Below are 18,220 nucleotides of genomic sequence, written 5' to 3' on the forward strand. Positions count from 1 at the left end.
TGTGAAAAAAAAAGGAACCCTCCTACACTGTTGGTAATGTAAATTGGTACAGCCACTATGGAGGACTTATTGTTTGATACAGCCATCCCACTCCTGGGCGTATAAATGGAGAAAACACTAATTCAAAAAAAATACATGCACCCCAGTGTTCATAGCAGCGTGGTTTACAATAGCAAAGACGTGGAAGCAACCTAAATGTTCATTGACAGATAAATGGATAAAGAAGATGTCGGGGTGTGTGTGTGTGTGTGTGTGTGTGTGTGTGTGTGTGTGTGTGTGTGTGTGTGTGTGTGTGTGTGTGTGTGTGTGTGTGTGTGATGGAATATTACTCGGCCATAAAAAAGAGTGAAACAGTGCAATTTGCAGCAACATGGATGGACCTAGAGATTATTATATTAAGTGAAGTAAGTCAGACAGAGAAAGACAAATATCATATGATGTTGCTTATGTGTGGAATGTAAAAAAAAATAACAAATTGTATTTACAAACCAGAAATAGACTCATTGACGTAGAAAACAAACTATGGTTACCAGGGGGAAAGAGGAGAGGAGGGATAGATTAGGAGTTTGGGATTAACAGAAACACATTATTATATATAAAATAGATAAACAACAAGGACCTACTGTATAGCACAGGGAACTATATTCAGTTTCTTATAATAAGCCATAATGGAAAGGAAACTGTATATGTGTATGTGTGTGTGTGTGTGTATATATATTTATATGTGCAACTGAATCGCCCTGTTGTACCCTTGAAACTAATGTTGTAAATTGACTACACTTCAATAAAAAATAAGAACTAAAAAAATAAAAATAAAAATAAAAATAAATGACTTAGACCTTTATTACAGAGAATCTCTTAATTGTTGAAAAGGTAGTTACAGCCTTATGGCTATTCTGTTCCATTGGATGATGTATCTAGTTTTATGCCAGTACTGTACTGTTTTGTTTATTGTAGCTTTATAACATAAATTGAAATCAGGAAGTGTTAAGATGGCAGTTATCAAAAAGACAAGAGATATCAAGTGTTGGTGAGGATGTGGAGCAAAGGGACCCCTTGTACACTGTTGGTGGGAATGTAAATTGGTGCAGCCACTGTGGAAAACAGCGTGGAGATTCCTCAAAAAATTTAAAATAGAAATACCATGTGGTCCAGCAATCTCATTTCTGAGTATATAGCCAAAGGAAATGAAATCAGTATCTCAAAGAGATATCTGTACTACCATGTTTGTTATAGCATTATTCACAATAGCCAAGATAGGGAAACAACCCAAATGTCTGTCCATAGATGAATAGATAAAGAAAATGTGGTATGTATATATGTAGAATGGAATATTACTGAGCCATAAAAAGAAAGAAATCCTGTCTTTTTTGACAAAATGGATAAACCAGGATGACATTATGCTAAGTGAAATAAGCCAGAGGAAGACAAATACTGTATGATCTCACTTATATGTGAAATCTAAAAAAGTTAAACTCACAGAACCAGAGAGTAGAATGGTGGTTTCCAGGGGCTGGCAAGTGGGGGAAACGAGGAGATGTTGGTCAAAGGGTACAGACTTCCAGTTATATGATGATTAAGTTCTAGGAATATAATATACAGCATGGTGACTACAGTTAATAACACTGTATTGTATATTTGAAATTTATAAAGAGAATAGATCTTAAGTGCTCTCATATACATACACACACAATGGTAAATATGTGAGGTGATAAATGTGTTAATTAACTTGATTGTGGTAATCATTTCATAATGTATATGCGTATTAAATCATCACATTGTATACCTTTTAAAAATTCACATTGTACACCCTAAACATGTACCATAATAATTTGTCAATCATACCTCAATAAAGCTGGGGGGAAAGCTTATGGCTACAATTAAAATGTCTGTTTCCTTCATCTTTAGGCATTTTTCCCTCCAATACTGGTTACCCGAGACAGCAATACTACTTTAATAACACAGGTAAGTACTTTATTTCATTTAATACACTTAAACTTATTTTTTGAAATTACAGTGTTTGCTGCTGTTGAGTTACATTAATACGAGCTTGAGCTGTTGTAGAGTACTTCCCACATTGTGTACTCGTGCCTCTAAAATGACTCAAAACTAGGTAGAGGGGCAGTTGCATATTTGGGTGTGTTGTTAGAGAACTCCAGGGAAGGAGATAACTGATGTGAAAATACTGTCTGATTGGTTTGAAGTCTCAGATACAGTAAGATTCATACTGGACTCAGGTCCCTTGATTTTCAGCCTGAGACCATATTGCTGGTTAAGTGTGTTAGAATTTAGTTTCAGATACACAGTTCTCCTCCTCACCTGCGTATTCAGGAAGAACTATGCTTATCTAAGGGGCTAAGATAGGCATTCCTCTAAAAGTTAATACCATGTGACTTACAGAGGGGAATGTGTTTCTTCTAGATGTCTATATAAATAGGTAGAAAGGACTTCCTACTGAGGCATATGATGTGTTTTAGGCTAAGGCCCTTACATTCAAGCCTGGAGAGGCTGCACCATAATACCCTGGATCAGCACTAGCAGACAGGATTTAAAGCAGCCATGGGCTCTGGACACATCGGGTGTCTGCTGTAGCCCTGCCTACTGAGAACTGCTGTCACTTAAATCTGGGGTCAGCTCTCTTTCCTGTAAGGGGCCAGAGAGCTACTGTTTTAGACTCCAACAGCTTTGTTGGCCATGTGTTTTCTCTGCTGCAACTAGTCAACCCGTTGCCATAGCATGAAAGAACCATAAATAATTCATAAGCAATGTGTATAACTGTGTTCCAGTAAAACCTTATTTACAGAAATAGGCAGTGGTTTGTATTTGGACCACAAGCTGTGGCTTTTTGACCCCTGGCTTAAAAATATAAGTACAAAGAATTTCATGTATATATATATGGCACTTGTGCTCTATGTTCCTCACCTGGCTTGGCCAGTAGCACGTTGTGAGTGTCACGTTGTACAAGGGCCAGGCCAGCCACTGTGGGAGAGAAAGAAGGAGCTGTAGTCCCTGCCTCACAGTTTATAACCAGGAGTGAGAATGGAGGTGCCATTCGTTTGAAAAGGTGAAACAATAGAAACTAACAGGACTAATTAAGGTATGGAAAGGTGACTGGTGAACTGTGAGTGGGGTGATACAGAATAATGCAGTGAGAGCTAATAATGACATTCCTTGAGTTTTTACTGAAATATCTCTTTCTCGTAAATGGCCCCACCCACTCTTCTGATTTCATTTGTCACCATAGGTTAATTTGCCTGAGCTTGAACTTCATATAAATCTACTCATTTACTAAGTGTTCTTTTGTATCTGGCTTCTGTCCTTGAACTTCATTCTTTATGATCCATATATTATCGTATGTGTCAGCAGTTTATTCTTTTTTATTGCTGAATAGCATTTTATTGTTTCAATATACCACAGATTTTCTAGACATCATTTTGTTAACTGATTTCTAATTTAATTCTCTTGTTAGGGAACACAGTGTAGTGATCCTTTCAATTTAACAAGACTTTCTTTTGGCCCAGTGTATGGTCTGCCCTGGTGAACGTACCATGTGCCTTTGAAAAGAATGTGTGTTCTGCCATTGTTGAATGTGGTACTCTACACATACCAGTTAGGTCAAGGTGTTTCACCATCTTGTTCATATCCTCTATGTCTTTACCTGCTTTTGTATCTAATTTTTCCATCAATGCTGAGAGAAAGGGGTTAGATCTCCAACCATAATTATGTAATTATCTGTATCTCCCTTTAATTCTGTCAACATTTTGCCTCAGATGTTTTGTCTTTCACTAAATTTGGAAGAGTTTCAGGTATTATTTCTATAAGCATTTTTTTCTCCATCAATTTGCTTCTCCTCTCCTCTGGGACTTTAATGACATGCATTTTAGACATTTTGATGGTGTCCCTCAAGCCCTTTAGGCTCTATTTTTTTCAATCTTTTCCCCTCTGGATTCTTCACATTGAATAATTTCTATTGATCTGTCTTCAAGGTCACCAACTCCTTCCTCCATTTTGCTATTGAACCTGATGAGCCTATCCAGTGACTTTTTTTAATACTGTATTTTTTAGTTCTAAAATTTCCATTTGGTTCTTTTTTATCGTTTCTGTGTCTCTGCCGAAAACTCTGTCTCTCTATTCATTGAAAGAGGGTTCACCTTGATCTCACGGAGCATGGTTATTCTGTATCTTCTTTAAAATCTGTCTGATAATTCCAAAATCTGAGTCCTGTCTTGTGCCTGGCACCTGCTGATTGTCCTTTTCTCCTGAGAATTGGTCAGATTCTTCTATTTGTTTTGATTTTGTATGTCCAGTAATTGTGTCTTATATCTGAACATTCATGGTGAGATTTTAGATTCTATTAAAATTCTCTGCAGAATGTTGATCTGTGTTTGTTTGTTTGTTCGTTTCAGTAAGCAGTTTCCCTGGTTAGGTTTAGAACACAAATTCTTTCTTTCTGTGGATTGTGGGTTCCAGTGTCAGTTCAGTTTTCAAATCCTTTACTGTGCTATTTGGGCCTATCCCATGTGTGTACCACTCATGGGATCATCTGATACTTGTGTAGTAAATTATGTAGTAGTTCAGTTTTCAACGCCTTTGCTTCTTTTTTTCCCCTTTGTGTCTATTCATTGCATGCATAGCTCAGGGATAGGCCCAGGGCTTATGTCAGTTGATCCTCAAAAATAGAAGATTCTTTTGTGTAGATCCACATTTCCATGTGGTATCATTCTCCTTATGCCCCAAGAACTTTCTTAACTGTTTCCTCTAGTGCAGGTCTCTTGGTAATCAGTTCTTCCAGCTTTTGTTTTACTAAAGAACTAAAGAATATCCTCCCTTCTGATTTTCATTTGCACCAATGTTAGGCTATTTTTTGTTGTCCCACAAGTCCCTGAGGCTCTGTTTATGTTCTTTGGTGTTTGTGGGCTTCGGTTTGAATAGTGTCTGTGGCCTGTGTGTTCAAGCTTGCTGATCTTTCTTCCTCAGTGTTGACTCTGCTGTCAGTCCCATCTAGTGAATTTTTCTTCTCAGATATTCTATTTTTCAGCTCTAGAAGTTCCATTTAGTTCTCTTTTATATCCTCCATTTCTCTCCTCATTAAATTCATAGTTTTATTTAAATCAGGAGCACAGTTATAATGGCTGCCTTAAAGTCCCTGACTGCTAATTCTGTCGTTTTGCATCTGCTTCATTAGACTGATTTTTCTCCTGGTTATGGGTCATAATTTTTGCTTATCTAGTAAGTTTTGATTGGATGCTAGACATTGTGTATTTTGTAGTATTGAGTGCTAGAGTCTTAAAGAACACTGGACTTTGTTCTGGCACACAGCTAAGTTTCTTGATGATCAGTTTGATCCTTCTCAGGCTTATTTTTCATTTCTTGAGGGTCAGTCTAAAGTAATTTTTACCCTAGGGTTAATTCTGTGTTACCACTGGGTGTTACTTTTCTGGGATCTCTCCTAAATGCCCTTTATTCAGCAAGGACTCTCTACTCTGGCTGGTTTGAATGCAAAGGTCTTCCAGCCCTATCTGAGCTCTGGGAATTGTTCATTTTATAGCTCTCAGTCATCCTTTGCCTGATCTCATGGAATTTCACCTACATACCTGTGGCTTAATATTCAACATCTACAGGGGACCCCATGAAGATTTCTGGAGGTTTTCCTACACATGTAGTTTTCTCCTTTCCTGTAGTCTGCCCTGCAAATTCCAGCTCAACTCAGGCAGCCTGCTGCGTCTGCTTATGTTCCCCCTCCCTGCACCATCGTCTGGAAAGTGCCTCCAGGCTCCTTTCCTTTATTTCCTTTCTCTCAAGATTCAAAATCTTATACTGCCTATTATACAATGTCTAAAAACATTTGTTTCATATGTTTCCTCCAGTCTTCTACTTGATTAAGTAGAATGGCCAGTCCAGTCCCAGTTACTCATTCCTGGCAGAGGCAGAAGTCCAACTCAACTGTATTAATGCAGTGCATTCAGTGCTTGGCCTTGGGAGGGAGGAGGAGGCTTGCAGTTACTGGAGGTTATCCAAGGGAAGTGGAGTGCTGGGTCTTGATGAATAAGGAGAAGTTAAAGAAAGAAATGAGAGGAAAGGGCTTTTCAGATTTTTATGAAAAGGCCTGTCTGGGACTATCCAGAAGGTACTGGAATGCCACTGAAGGATTCAATCAGTTGAGTGATATTATTGGAGTTACAGTCAAGTTATGTTTTTGATATAGTTCTAAAGGCTTGGATTATGATTATCAATCCTGGCTGTTCATACGAATCACCTGAAGAACTTTTACAACATCTCCATGCCTTGAATTCAACCCAGATCAATTAAATCAGAATAAAGATAGAGACAGGGACTTGGACTTCTTTTTTTTCTTATTTTTTTTTTTTTTTTGAAGCTTCCCAGGTAATTCTAATGGGTTTAGGAACAAAATCATAGGCTAAGATGATTGGGGTTACCTAGGCTTACGGACACAGAGGTGAGTACTGTCACTGCCCAAAGAGGAGGCTTCACTCTGAGGCTGTCACCTCTGATGGTTTGGATGCTCAGAATCCTGGAAACATGGGCTTGGTGCAAGAGAGCTACAGTTGCTGGACAGCACAAGCTCAGCTGCTTCTGTCTGCAGACTCGCCTGAAGAAACGATGTGTGATGATTAGTTGTCAATGAAGCTGATAAATATAGTCATTTGGAAGAGCATTGGGTCCTTTTGGTTGTTGGTTATGGAGGCCAGTTCACACTGACTCGAGTATGAGGTTTCTCAGCCTGTGCGACTAGGAAGAGGTGAACCGGACAGGAAGACCATTTTGGTTCTATCTCCCATTGTGATGTCTCTCTTCCTGCTGACCGTATTCTCTCCAGTAGGCAGGGGACACAGCTTCTAACACCTCAGAGTTGCTAAAGGAAAAGGGGCTTCTCTCCTGGTTCATTTTTTAAATCTCCAAAAGAAACAAGGATGCTCCTCTGGATGAAGAGAATAATAAGAGCACACTACTCAGACATGGCTTGAAAGATAAGTGATTACTAGTCCTAATATCTCGTGTGGCAGCTGAGAAACTGAGGTTTAGAAATGTTAATTTGGCAAAAATCATGCAGATAGTTATAGAATTAGGGCTGAAAATGTGAGCCACTGATTCCTAGCCCCTGCTTTTTCTGTTGTGCAGCGATGTGAGATGGACATTCTACTGATTTAACTTTACAAAATAGGGCAGTTTCTCATACTGACTTTCTTTCTTTCTTTTTTTGGGGGGACTTGAAAAAAGGGAAACCCGCTTTTTTCTTCCTTCATATGAAAAGCATAAACCCAGCAGACACACAGATCAGAGAATTAAAGGCAAAAATAAAAGCCCTTTTTACCTTTCTTTCTTTTCCCCTGTAAGATTACCATATTTATATTTCTTCCTCTGAAGTGATTGGATTTCTTCAAAGGCAGAACCACATAAGGCCAGGTGGCCATGCTAATGGTCATCTAGGGAACTTTTATGAGAGCATGTGTATCTCTTACAAGTAATGATTTATTCTTAATATGGCCGTCCTTAGCTAGAAAAGTCTTTATAGGTCAGAGAACCTCATGAATGTTTAAAAAGCTGTTACCAATTTTTCTAATCTTGGTGGTGTTTCTTGATCTCTTTGGCCGTGAAATCCTGGTATGCGTATAAGGAACAGATGGAGTAGTTTATAGAATAATGATAACCAGGATTTCTTTTATTACAGAGCCAAAGTATATAACTACAAAAGAATATTAAACTAGTATTCATTGCAGGATATAATTTAAACTTATTTATCTTAAGTGTTTGATTGTTAGGTTTTTCCAGCCATGTTTATTATGAAGATTTAAAAATATCTGATTGGGCCAGCAGAGCAGCTGTAGACAATTTTTGGTCCTAGGAGAACTGTTCTCATTATAATAAATATTGATGGGGTTTTTTTTTGTCCTGTTGAAGACTTATGACTGATGGTGCAGAACCTTTAACCACACTAGTCTCTTTGACTTAAGGCATTAAAACTTTCCCCTCCTCTCTCCCCATGTTTTGTCTGACAAGTACCAAATTAGATTTTATAATATTCAGATGTTTAGAGTTGTAGGCTTAATTTTACTAAGGCCCTGCTAGGTTGGCTTTTAAATAAGAAATAACAAGAAGAAAGATGTTTTTATGTATCAAGAAAATGGTGCCTCCAATCATAGCAAACTTACCTGTCAGTTAAAACTCTATAGATGTGTGTAGTATTTCTGGTATCCATGTAGACAGGTATTCAGAGCTTTGGGGTTATTTTGGATTTTGAATTAGCTGAATAATTTTGAGGGTAAATGCTGCTTAGACCTTCTGTAACAAAATGACTTTCCGCAGGGGTTGAAAGTGGTAATGAGCCATGTGGGAAAGTGCCCATTGTGCTTTTTGTGTTGCAATAAAATAATTGGCACTCTTAGGGAATTGGGCAGTCTCTCTATTCAGGCATTGCTGGAGCATCCCGTGGTATTCAGAGACTTATCCATAAATATTCTATTATGTTTTGAAACAGTTGCCCCTTTCTTTTGTTCTTTGTGAAGTAGATAAATTGATTGTGTTTTGACCATTTGCCCTCATATAAAAGGTTTGGGGTTTTTGTTTGTGTTTTGGCTTTTTTGGTGAGAAGCATAGAAAGCAAGATTTGTACAGTGCCACAGTCCCCTTTGTCTCAGGATATGAAATTTGCTAGTGGCTGTTCCCCAAGCAGTGGGAGCTGAATTTTTCTGATTGTTTAATTGAGTAAAGACCAATTTAAGGAAGAGTGTCCATATTAAAAATTGTATCCAGATCCCATCTCCGTCCTAAATCACTGCAAAGATTTGGGAAATTTGCTTATATCCTTATCCTAATTTAAATATCATAATGTTCATATTCTGACATGGGAAGCATGAGAGAGAATATGGAAATTGGGTTATTGGAGCTATTTAGTAAATCTCCACTAATTTTTACTACATTAGAAGCAAGGCTTGTCAGAATTAGTCCCCTAAATCCTGAACAATTTTATTTTATGTTTATCTAAATCATTCATTTTTGTGACTTTGAAGGACATTAAATAAAATAGTACCAACATAGAAGATACTGAAATACACGATAGATAGAGGAGTATTGTAATAATTAGTAAAAGTGAACAAAGGCTCTGAATAGACCATTCTCCAAAGAAGATATACAAATGGCCAATAAGCACATGAAAAGATGCTCACCACCATTAGTCATTAAAACCACAGTGAGATACCACTTCATGCCCATAAGGATGGTTATAATTAAAAAGACAGGTACTAACAAGTGTTGGTGAAGATGTGGAGCAATACGAACTCATGCATTGCTTGTGTGAATAGAAAATTGTAAAACTGCTTTGGAAGACATTTTGGCAGTTCCAGATGGTTAAATATAGAATTACTATATGACCCAGCAGTTCTACTCCTAGGTCTGTACCCAAGAGAAATGAAATCATATGTTCAAATAAAAACTTATATGCAAATGTTTATAGCAACATTATTTACAGTAAGTAGACAAAAGGTAGAAATAACCCAAATGTCTATCAAATGATGAATGAATCAATGAAATGTGATATATTTCTACAATGGAATATTACTTGGCCATGAGAAAGAATAAAATACTGATTCATGCTGTAACATGAATGAACCATGAAAACATTATGCTGAATGAAATGAGCCGTATACAAAACACCACACATTACCTGAGTTGATTTATGAAATTGTCCAGAATAGGCATAGGTCTAGAGACAGAAAGTAGATTAGTAGTTATTTAGGGCTGGGAGGGTTGGGGGTGATAGCTGAGGGGTACAGATTTTTTGGGGGGATGAGAAACTGTTCTAAAATTGATTGCGGATGATGGCAAGACTCTACGGATATACTAAAAGGCACTGAGTTACACATGATAAATTGGTGAATTATATAGTACATCCGTTATATCTCGTGAAAGCTGTTGTAAAAACAACATAACTGATAGACGCAAATACTTTGCATGACAAATATTTGTATAAATACATATAATTACATTAGATTATCAGCCGAAACTAGATTAGTGTGTTTTATTGTCGTTTCATTGCTTATTTGAAAATAAAGACTTTTAGAGTACCTGAAAGTTTTTATAAGAAATAGTTAGACTGTTTCACTTTTAATCTTGTATATTAGGAAAGCATTTTATTTATAACCAGCACCGAAGTAAATTTTAAAATGGCCTTAAGACCAGTTATTAGAAATTCCAAATATGAATTCTCAATTAACCAGATTCTACCTTACTGTATTCTTCTTTCTGGCTTGCTTGTGTTTTTTCTGTAGTCTTATTAGAGCAATAAGAAGTTTAGACTTAAGCAAATACTATGTTGGGTGATATGGAGACATGGAGACACATAGTGAAAGGTAGGAATTTTAATCAACAGCAAAAAGCACACTAATTAAATATTTGAAACATCATCTTCAAAGGGTATGATAATGGAAGGAGGGAAGGGAAACAATTAGACTACTACTTCGCTTTCATTATACTGGAATTAGCTTGGTAATCTTCTGTGGGGAGAGGTAACCTCTTCCAAACAAATTCCAAAAAAGTGGGTGATTAAAGACAAATGTAAGGAATAAACTCAATCCAACTTGAAAAGATTGATGGAAATAGTTTGCAAAAGCCAACTTTGCCATTTGTTAATTGTGTCTCTGAGTTTGATACCTAAAGCATTAGTTACTGACCAGGTTGTCTCTTCTCTCATTTTATCTAGGAACCAGTTTATCGAAAGTGCTAGTAGTAAAAACATGATCTCTGACATAGAATTGTAGTTAGAGACACATTGGCTTGTGTATCTCAATGTAGTTATTACTGTCTGAAGTGTCATACCCAGCACAGCAGTCCTGCAGTAAATGCACTAAATGTTGGTCTGTCTACCTCTCACTGTATGGAGCCACCAGACAGTATAGCGTCACCATCATTTCAACCATTCCCTTGACTCCAGGCAGGACTTCACTGAAAATACTCCAAGTACTAAATAGCTCTGAACTGAAAGAATTTGTTCCGTTTGTCAGTAGCCCGTTCCAGCCCCCTCTCCAGGACCACTCATGCCTTCCTCTTCAGCACAGAAGGACTCATTCATATCCAGTCCCATGTTGGGCACATGGACATGACAGTGACAAGAGCATCGTTGCCCACCCTCAGGGAGGCATTCTCCCTTGGTCATCTTTTCTTATTTTGAAGATTATTACTATAATCAAAGTGAAGGCATAAATTATTTTCTTGTCTTTGCTTACAACTTAAGAAGTATGAGAAGGACCTTCCATGGCAGTGTTCCATAACTTTCTCATTGTGCCTGTAGGCTATTCTGGATATCAGGGTTACTTCCCGTATGGCGGGCCGGAGTACTATGATGTACCCAGGAACTACGACATGTACACAGCAGGACTGAGTGAAGAGGAGCAGCTGGAGAGAGCGCTGAGAGCTAGCCTCTCGGACCCAGGTAGGAATTTTGCGCCCTTCATTTATTTTAAAGCAAACATCACATGGTGAGATGGTCTGAAAAAGAACTATTTGTAGCAAGTGAGACTTTAAGTAGTTTATAAAAAGGCTATGTAGCTGGAAAAATGTGTGCAGATTGTGATTACAAAGAAGGGGGTGTGATGCCCCGTTCCCAACAACCTAAGCTAATGAGGTGCCAGACTATGTATGTATTGTCAAAGTGGTTAGGCCTACTGCACTCAGTGCTTTGGCTTTAAAGTCAAGAACCTTAAAAAAAAAAAATTCTTAGGTGCATGAACAAAGGAATTTACTTTGGAATTCATATCTGCAAAGCAGGCTGTATGTCACTGTTTATCAAAGTGTTCCCTACAAACCTTCCTCAAAATCACGTAGACAGCCTGATAAGAATTCAGAGTCAAGGTTCCACTGCAGACCTGCCGAGCCAGCCTCCTCCGGGGCAGAGCCTAGGCATTTGTGTTCAACCGACTTTCCAGAAAGTTCTTTTACAAACTATTATATGAAAGCCGCTATGTTTATTTGGCCATCTTTGTTCTGGGTTTGGTTTGTGAGTTTGGGTACCACTGTTTTTATTGTTTTAATAGTGACTAAAAGTCACCTCTTCATTCAGTAAGCATTTATTAAGGTCTTATGTTTCATGTACTGTGTTAGGGGATACGGGAAGGTAAAAAAAAATGGAATCTTCCCCTCTAAAATTTACAGTCTCTAGTAGGAGACATGCCTGCTAGATGCCACAATGCGAAAGTATGATCTTAATGTCAGGTGCCTAAGAGAGGCTCCGGTGAATAGAGGCAGTGAGGGAGAGAGCTTTTCTGAACTAGAGCGCTCAGAGTTTCACAGATGAGGGGGCATTCGAGTTGAACCTTCACGAATATGTAGAGTTTGCAGAGATGTGAAAGGGCCTTCCGGGCGGGAATCGGACGCAGAAGCAGGGCGTGTGGTCAGCCCGCCTACACTTTTGAAAGGAGCATTAACAGAAGAAGGGTAAGAAGAGTGGGAAGCTAGGCTGGGGCCTGATCACGGAGGTGGTAGAATTAAATAAGCCCCCAGGGAAAACGGATCTGGTGTGTGGTGTACATGCCGATGGGACTTCTGCACAGGGCAGTGATGTGGTCAGAGGTGTGTTTTAGGAATCTGGCAGCTGTCATTCCACAAACGAGGACTGAGCACCTGTTGGTGGGTCCCCGGCCTCACACCAGATGATGGGAATTCATAAGTTACCACCACCTGGTGTCTGACTTGAGGGACTAGTCCTAGCAGCAGCGGTGCACATGGAGACAGGGAGTCACAGCAGGAGGGAAGACAGATCAGAGGATTGCTGCATAGTCTGAGCAGGAAATGAAAGCCTGTTATGAAGGTAGCCACGGAAACGGAAAGGAAGAGATAAATCAGGACTTCTCAGGTGAAGAGTGTCAGAACTGTGGTGCATCAGTTGTCTCGTACTGCGCAACATCACGCCGACACACGTGGCTTAGCAGAACAAACATTTCTTCTTGCTCTTGCGTGGCTGGGTCTGCTGGGCCAGGCTTACGTGATCGCAGCTGGTGTGCTAAGGTGTCTGCAGTGGTCACCTGGGGCTGGCTGCTCTGAGATGACCTCCTTTATATTCCTGATTGACTGTTGTCTGAAGCAATGGCCTACTTGACTTACCACCCAGCGGGCTGGCCCAGGCTTACTCACAAGGCCTCAGCACGAGGGTTCCGAGAGAGAGTGTGGGAACAAGTAAGGCTTATGCTGGTGCATTGTCAGTTTCACTGCCTTTTGTTGTGGAAGCAAGTCGGAAGACCAGACGAGATTCATGGGGTAGGGAAACAGACTCCACCTCTTCATGGGAGGAGCTGCAGGGTCCCACTGCAAAGCGAATTGACGGAAGGAGGGGTGGAGAATTGGGGCCATTCTTGTAATCACTAGATCACATGCAGACGACTAGCTTCACAGTCACTAGAAGCATGCCTTCGCCTTGGAATCCTAAAGGCTGGGGGCAAGGCCCCAGAGGCTGCCTTTTAACAAATTCTCAAGGTTAGTCCGGTGCACACAGGCACTTAATTACTCCTAGGGGAGACATGAAATATCGTGGGAGGTACGAGATATTGGATATTCAGTTTAACTTGGGACAAGCCATAGTCTAAACGGAGCTGTGGTCTGAATTTATCATCTTGGACTATCCATTGCATGTCAATACCGTGTTCTCTCTCGGATGTACATCTTAGAAGTGCAGCATGAATGCTATCATTAATAAAAACATTCATCTCCATCTGCCGCACACGATAAAAAGGTAAGTCAGGGCAAAACTGCTAAGCGTGGACTTTGTACAAACCTGTGTTTAGGACCACAACGGGACAACAGGAGGGGCCTTTTTGGCGTGATGGAACTATCCTCTATTTCGGTTGTTGTGATGGGTACACAACTCTTTGCTTTTTCAAAACTCACCTAACTGTATCCTGCAAAGAGTAAATTTTCCTATAATGGGATTTTAAAAGAAATAAATAAAAATCAACAAGAAACCCAATGAAATAACTGGTAGTCTTGCAAAGATCATCGAACGCTATAGAAACCATTAGTCAGAAGATTGTTGAAAAGTGGTGGTTACTCACACGGCTATGAAGTGTCACCTCACAGAAGACGTGCTCACAGGAAAGCGAAATAGAGAGATTTGGCAAGTCAGTTGCCACGTGCCGCCGGTGGTCAGACGTGGCGGCCTTATTAGTGGGACGGCCTGGTACTGTCTCCTGGTGTGATGCCATGGGAGGGACACAGCGTCGTCTGTGACACAGTCTTACTAAAAATGTTTAGCCCGACTCTACTGAAGTCTTCCCATGTAAGTGTCAGTATACAGGAAATACCTGGAACAGAGGACTAAGCTGAGAAATCAGATAAAATGTTGGACTTCTACAGTTCAATGAGACTGGTCTCCTGGGGAAAAAAAAAAATCAATGTCATAAAAAAAGCAGGATGTGATTTTATATTAAAAAGAAATAACAAGCAGACATAACATGGAAACCTTGAAAAACCGGTTCTTATAAAAGACATATTTTTGAGAAATGGGAGTGTTGTATTTGGACTAGATGTTAGATGTTATTTGGGAAATAATCTAACTTTCTTTGATGTGTCGATGGTGCTGTGGTAAGTAGCACAGGGTCCCTTATTGGGAGACACACACTGCAGTGTTTAAAAGCAAAATAATGTCTGCAACCTACTTTCAGTTTTTAGCCAAAGCAGCTCTCTCCTCTCTCTCTCTCTTTCTCTGTCTCTCTCTCCCCCCGCCCACCCCGTCTCTCTCACTCACTTCCCCCCTCCACAAGTTCTACGTTCAAATCAATTTGGGAAACTGCAAACTACACCCCCTTGAAGATTCAGAATGACACTGGTACACTGAAGATTCTAATTAGTTCTGCAATTAAGAAGCCAATTTATTAAATTAATATTTTCCAAACTTCTTTGACCACAGAACTTCATTTTCAATGAAGTTTCTGAGAGCATATGGAACTATTTCCAGTGAAACTGATCTGAAGAGACTTCTTAAAGTGCGTTATGCAGTTAACGGGTGAAGGCAAAAGGGAAGCAGCCTTACAAATTGTTGATATTAATTTCAATTTTATTTCCCTAAAAACACTTCATGACTGTCTTGTTAAGAATGAGAAACCAAGGAGACATTTACTTTAAAGGACTTTATTGTTTTTTTAGCCTTTTTTCTTGTAGAAAAATATTTGGTTTGAGTTTATTTTATGAAAGTTGACCCTATGGTATGAACTATTCTGTACCTTACTTTTTTTATTCAATATTGTATTGTAGTCATATTTTCACACCACTAAAATTTTTTGAACTTCAGAGCCTTTATACATTTTCTTAAATTTATACCTGAATATTTATTTATTTATTTATTTATTTATTTATTTATTTACTTTGGAGGCAGAGGTGTGCTGCTAATAGCAGTATGTTTTTTAATTCTGTATTTGTTGAGGTTATTATATACTTTTTCTTCTTTAGTCTATTGATGTGCTAAATTTTTCTGATTTTTAAACTTAAAGCCGGTCTGCATTTCTAGGATAAATCTCTCCTGGTTGTGGTATTTTATGGTCCATCCTGGAGAAAATGCCACGTGTGCCTGGAAGAGTGTGTTCTGCTCTGGTTGTGGGGAGTGTTCTGCAAACGTTGATTAGATTAATTGAGGTGATAGTGTTGCCCAAGTCTTCTAACCCCCCGGATTATCTGTCTACTTGTTCTGTTGAGTCCCGGGAGTATTTTGAATTACACAGAATTACTGGGAGTAACACTGAATGTGTATGGTATGGTTACCCCCAGTGCACAGAAGACTTCAGATTGCTCCAGTGTTACGTTGTTTTTAGGATGGGGGCTCATTTGCCAGAGTGTTTCTCGGTGTCTGCTTGAACTTCAATTTCAGGTCTTTTGTGCTGTAACTGGGGTAAGTTCTCCGTCCTCCCTTGCCGCTCTCCCAGTGACACTCTGCTGTTACCGCTTACTCTGTGCTCGTTAGTCTGGTGGGGGGGGCCAATGGGAGGTGTGCTCTGATTAAGCCCTAGTCTTACCCTGTCACGGTGTCCCTGATTTGGAGGTGGTGGCCCTCTCAGTGTCCCTGCCCGCCCCCCCCCCGCCCCCCGTTTAGAGGGTTCTTTTCCTTTCCTCCTCTTCCCTTCTCTAGGCTGCAGTAGATTTTCACCATTTCCCTAAGGGAAACTAGGTTTTTGCCTTTATCCCAGGCATTGAAGGCTTTTGTTCCATGGGGATGATTGGGAAGAAGGATCTAGCCTTTCAAGCAGAGCTTTCCTGCAGTGGCTGCTGCTCTCTCCCCTGGATATACCAGGGGACGCGGAGGAGAAAGGACGCTGCCTCTGACTCTCACCTGTGTTTGTGAGGCCCACGTGCGGTCCTGAGAAGAGCCTGGAAGTGGGTGTGAACTCCTTTCTGTTGCAGCCCCCAGTGTGTTCTGTCAGATGTTCCGTGAATATATTCTGTGAGTTCTGTGTTCCCTTGCTACCTCACACTCAGCCTTTAGCAGTTTGTCGGCAGTTTTGGCTGAATTCTTATTAATGTCCAGCAAAGTCTGTGCCAGGTAAGCAAGTGCTCCTGTACCATTTTAGACTTCTGTTCAGTTGGCTGCCCTACCATCTCAGCTTTCCGATGGGTTCAGGAAAAGGTGTTAATTTGCAAATTGTCCAGAGCTTATGTTCATTATAAGAATAGAAGCTTTTTCCAGCTTTCTACATCCCCAGTTTGAATCTGTCATCTTGGTACATTTATTTATTAGTTTTTGTTTTGTTTTGTTTTTATAAAGGAGATCTTTACCTCATGACGTAGGTAGCATCTGTAGTCCTTCCCAGCCCCCCACCCCTGGGGAACGTCTGTATTCCTTTTCAGAAAGGCTTAGTAAATGCTTAATTCTTTGTTTGAATCCTAGTTTTCAGAGTAAGAAGTAAGTGTAATAGTCACCAGTAATACTGAGATTTGAAAGGGCCAACTAATAGAAGTTCACTTGGTCAAATGCCAGTCCAGTTGGAAACATCCAGTGCCAATTAGTTTCAGACCGTTCTGGAGTTCAATATATTGGAAGAGTAAATTAAAGAATCAAGGTAGCAACTTTTTATCCTCAGAACTTGCTGTTGTCATATTTCTTAACAGTACCTGGCCGCAATCACAAGTCCTAAAGCTCTGCCGGGAATCCTACTACCAGGGTAGCGTTTGTAGAAGAAATATCGCAATCTCTGTTATTTCAAGGGGCTTACACATTTACTACCATTAACAGAAATCTTGTTCTGTTGGCAGCCTCAGCTTTTTTTATAAATGAGTCCAAGAGGCAGCTGATACCACAATAATAGAAAAATTTTGGAAGAGAGCCATGTCTTTCTTTGAGTCAAAAGGCAGATGCCAACTAGGAACATTAGCTCATTGCATTTTCCTCTGCTCCCTCCCCCACATCCTTCCACATATAATTTGTGCCTTTTTTTTTTTTTTTTTTTAATAGCCTGCCACCAAGTTCAGCTGGCGGCTGGGTACAAAGCTGTGTCCTTTTCAACTTCTGTCTGCCAGCCTGGAGCATGTGCACTGGGTAAAGCTGGAAATCCTCACTGCCATGCGGAGTGGCTTGCGCTTCTTTTCTTAGACTCCTCTGAAAGGCAAATGGCCACAGTCACACTCTGGCTGTCTTGTGAAAATCAGGCAGAGTTGTCACCCCCGCCCCACACTGTACTGTTGGGGTTGCTGGTTTGCCATATGTGAAGCTATGGTGGGATATGCTGCAGAGGTCTTGGCTTCAGAATGAAACTGATTGCTGCTTTGTCGCGAAGTCTTTCCGTGTAACATTACCGAGGGAGCCATACTGGAAAAGGGCATTTGGGTTCTGAATTAATATCCAGGGCTTCCTTTGGTTGTTAAAAGATCATTTGACAGTATCCTTGAATCCTCTTTATAAGCATATATGTTCATAGGGACTAATCGAGATACATTTTAAGTAAAAAATTGTAAAAAGAGAGAGAATTTAACTGAGCTGTACATGTTGCTTTTTAACTGAAGCTACACCAAGGTATATAAAAGTGACATTTGTCTTGTTTCTTTTTTATTGTATGGAAATTTTTGAGAAAAAAGAAGGAGTAAATTATGTACATGTTCTTTTACTCTTTTATGGTGTGGTCCAAAGAGAAAGGAGGGGAAGTCAGTGTTCTGAGCTTCAGTCCTGGCTCATCAGTGAACTAGCTTTACTTGAGGTGCGAGTCACTGAATCTGATCAGACCTTTGTTTTGTT

General features: G+C 39.8%; 1 protein-coding gene across 6 annotated transcripts in view; it reads left to right on the plus strand.

Moving 5' to 3' along the window:
- The window catches only part of RHBDD1 (rhomboid domain containing 1), a 113,425-nt gene that overhangs the window by 57,835 nt on the left and 37,370 nt on the right, over positions 1 to 18,220 (plus strand). For all 6 annotated transcript variants that reach the window (XR_004136867.2, XR_004136868.2, XR_010380704.1 and 3 more), the window contains 2 exons: positions 1,909 to 1,965; positions 11,306 to 11,446. Coding sequence is in view for 3 of the 6 variants with exons in the window: in XM_031452291.2 (XP_031308151.1) it covers positions 1,909 to 1,965; positions 11,306 to 11,446 (198 nt within the window). In the remaining 3 variants the exon portion in view is untranslated. The remainder of the gene's footprint in view (positions 1 to 1,908; positions 1,966 to 11,305; positions 11,447 to 18,220) is intronic.

This window comes from Camelus dromedarius, chromosome 4, assembly GCF_036321535.1.
Source record: "Camelus dromedarius isolate mCamDro1 chromosome 4, mCamDro1.pat, whole genome shotgun sequence".
Taxonomy (NCBI): Eukaryota; Metazoa; Chordata; class Mammalia; order Artiodactyla; family Camelidae; genus Camelus; species Camelus dromedarius.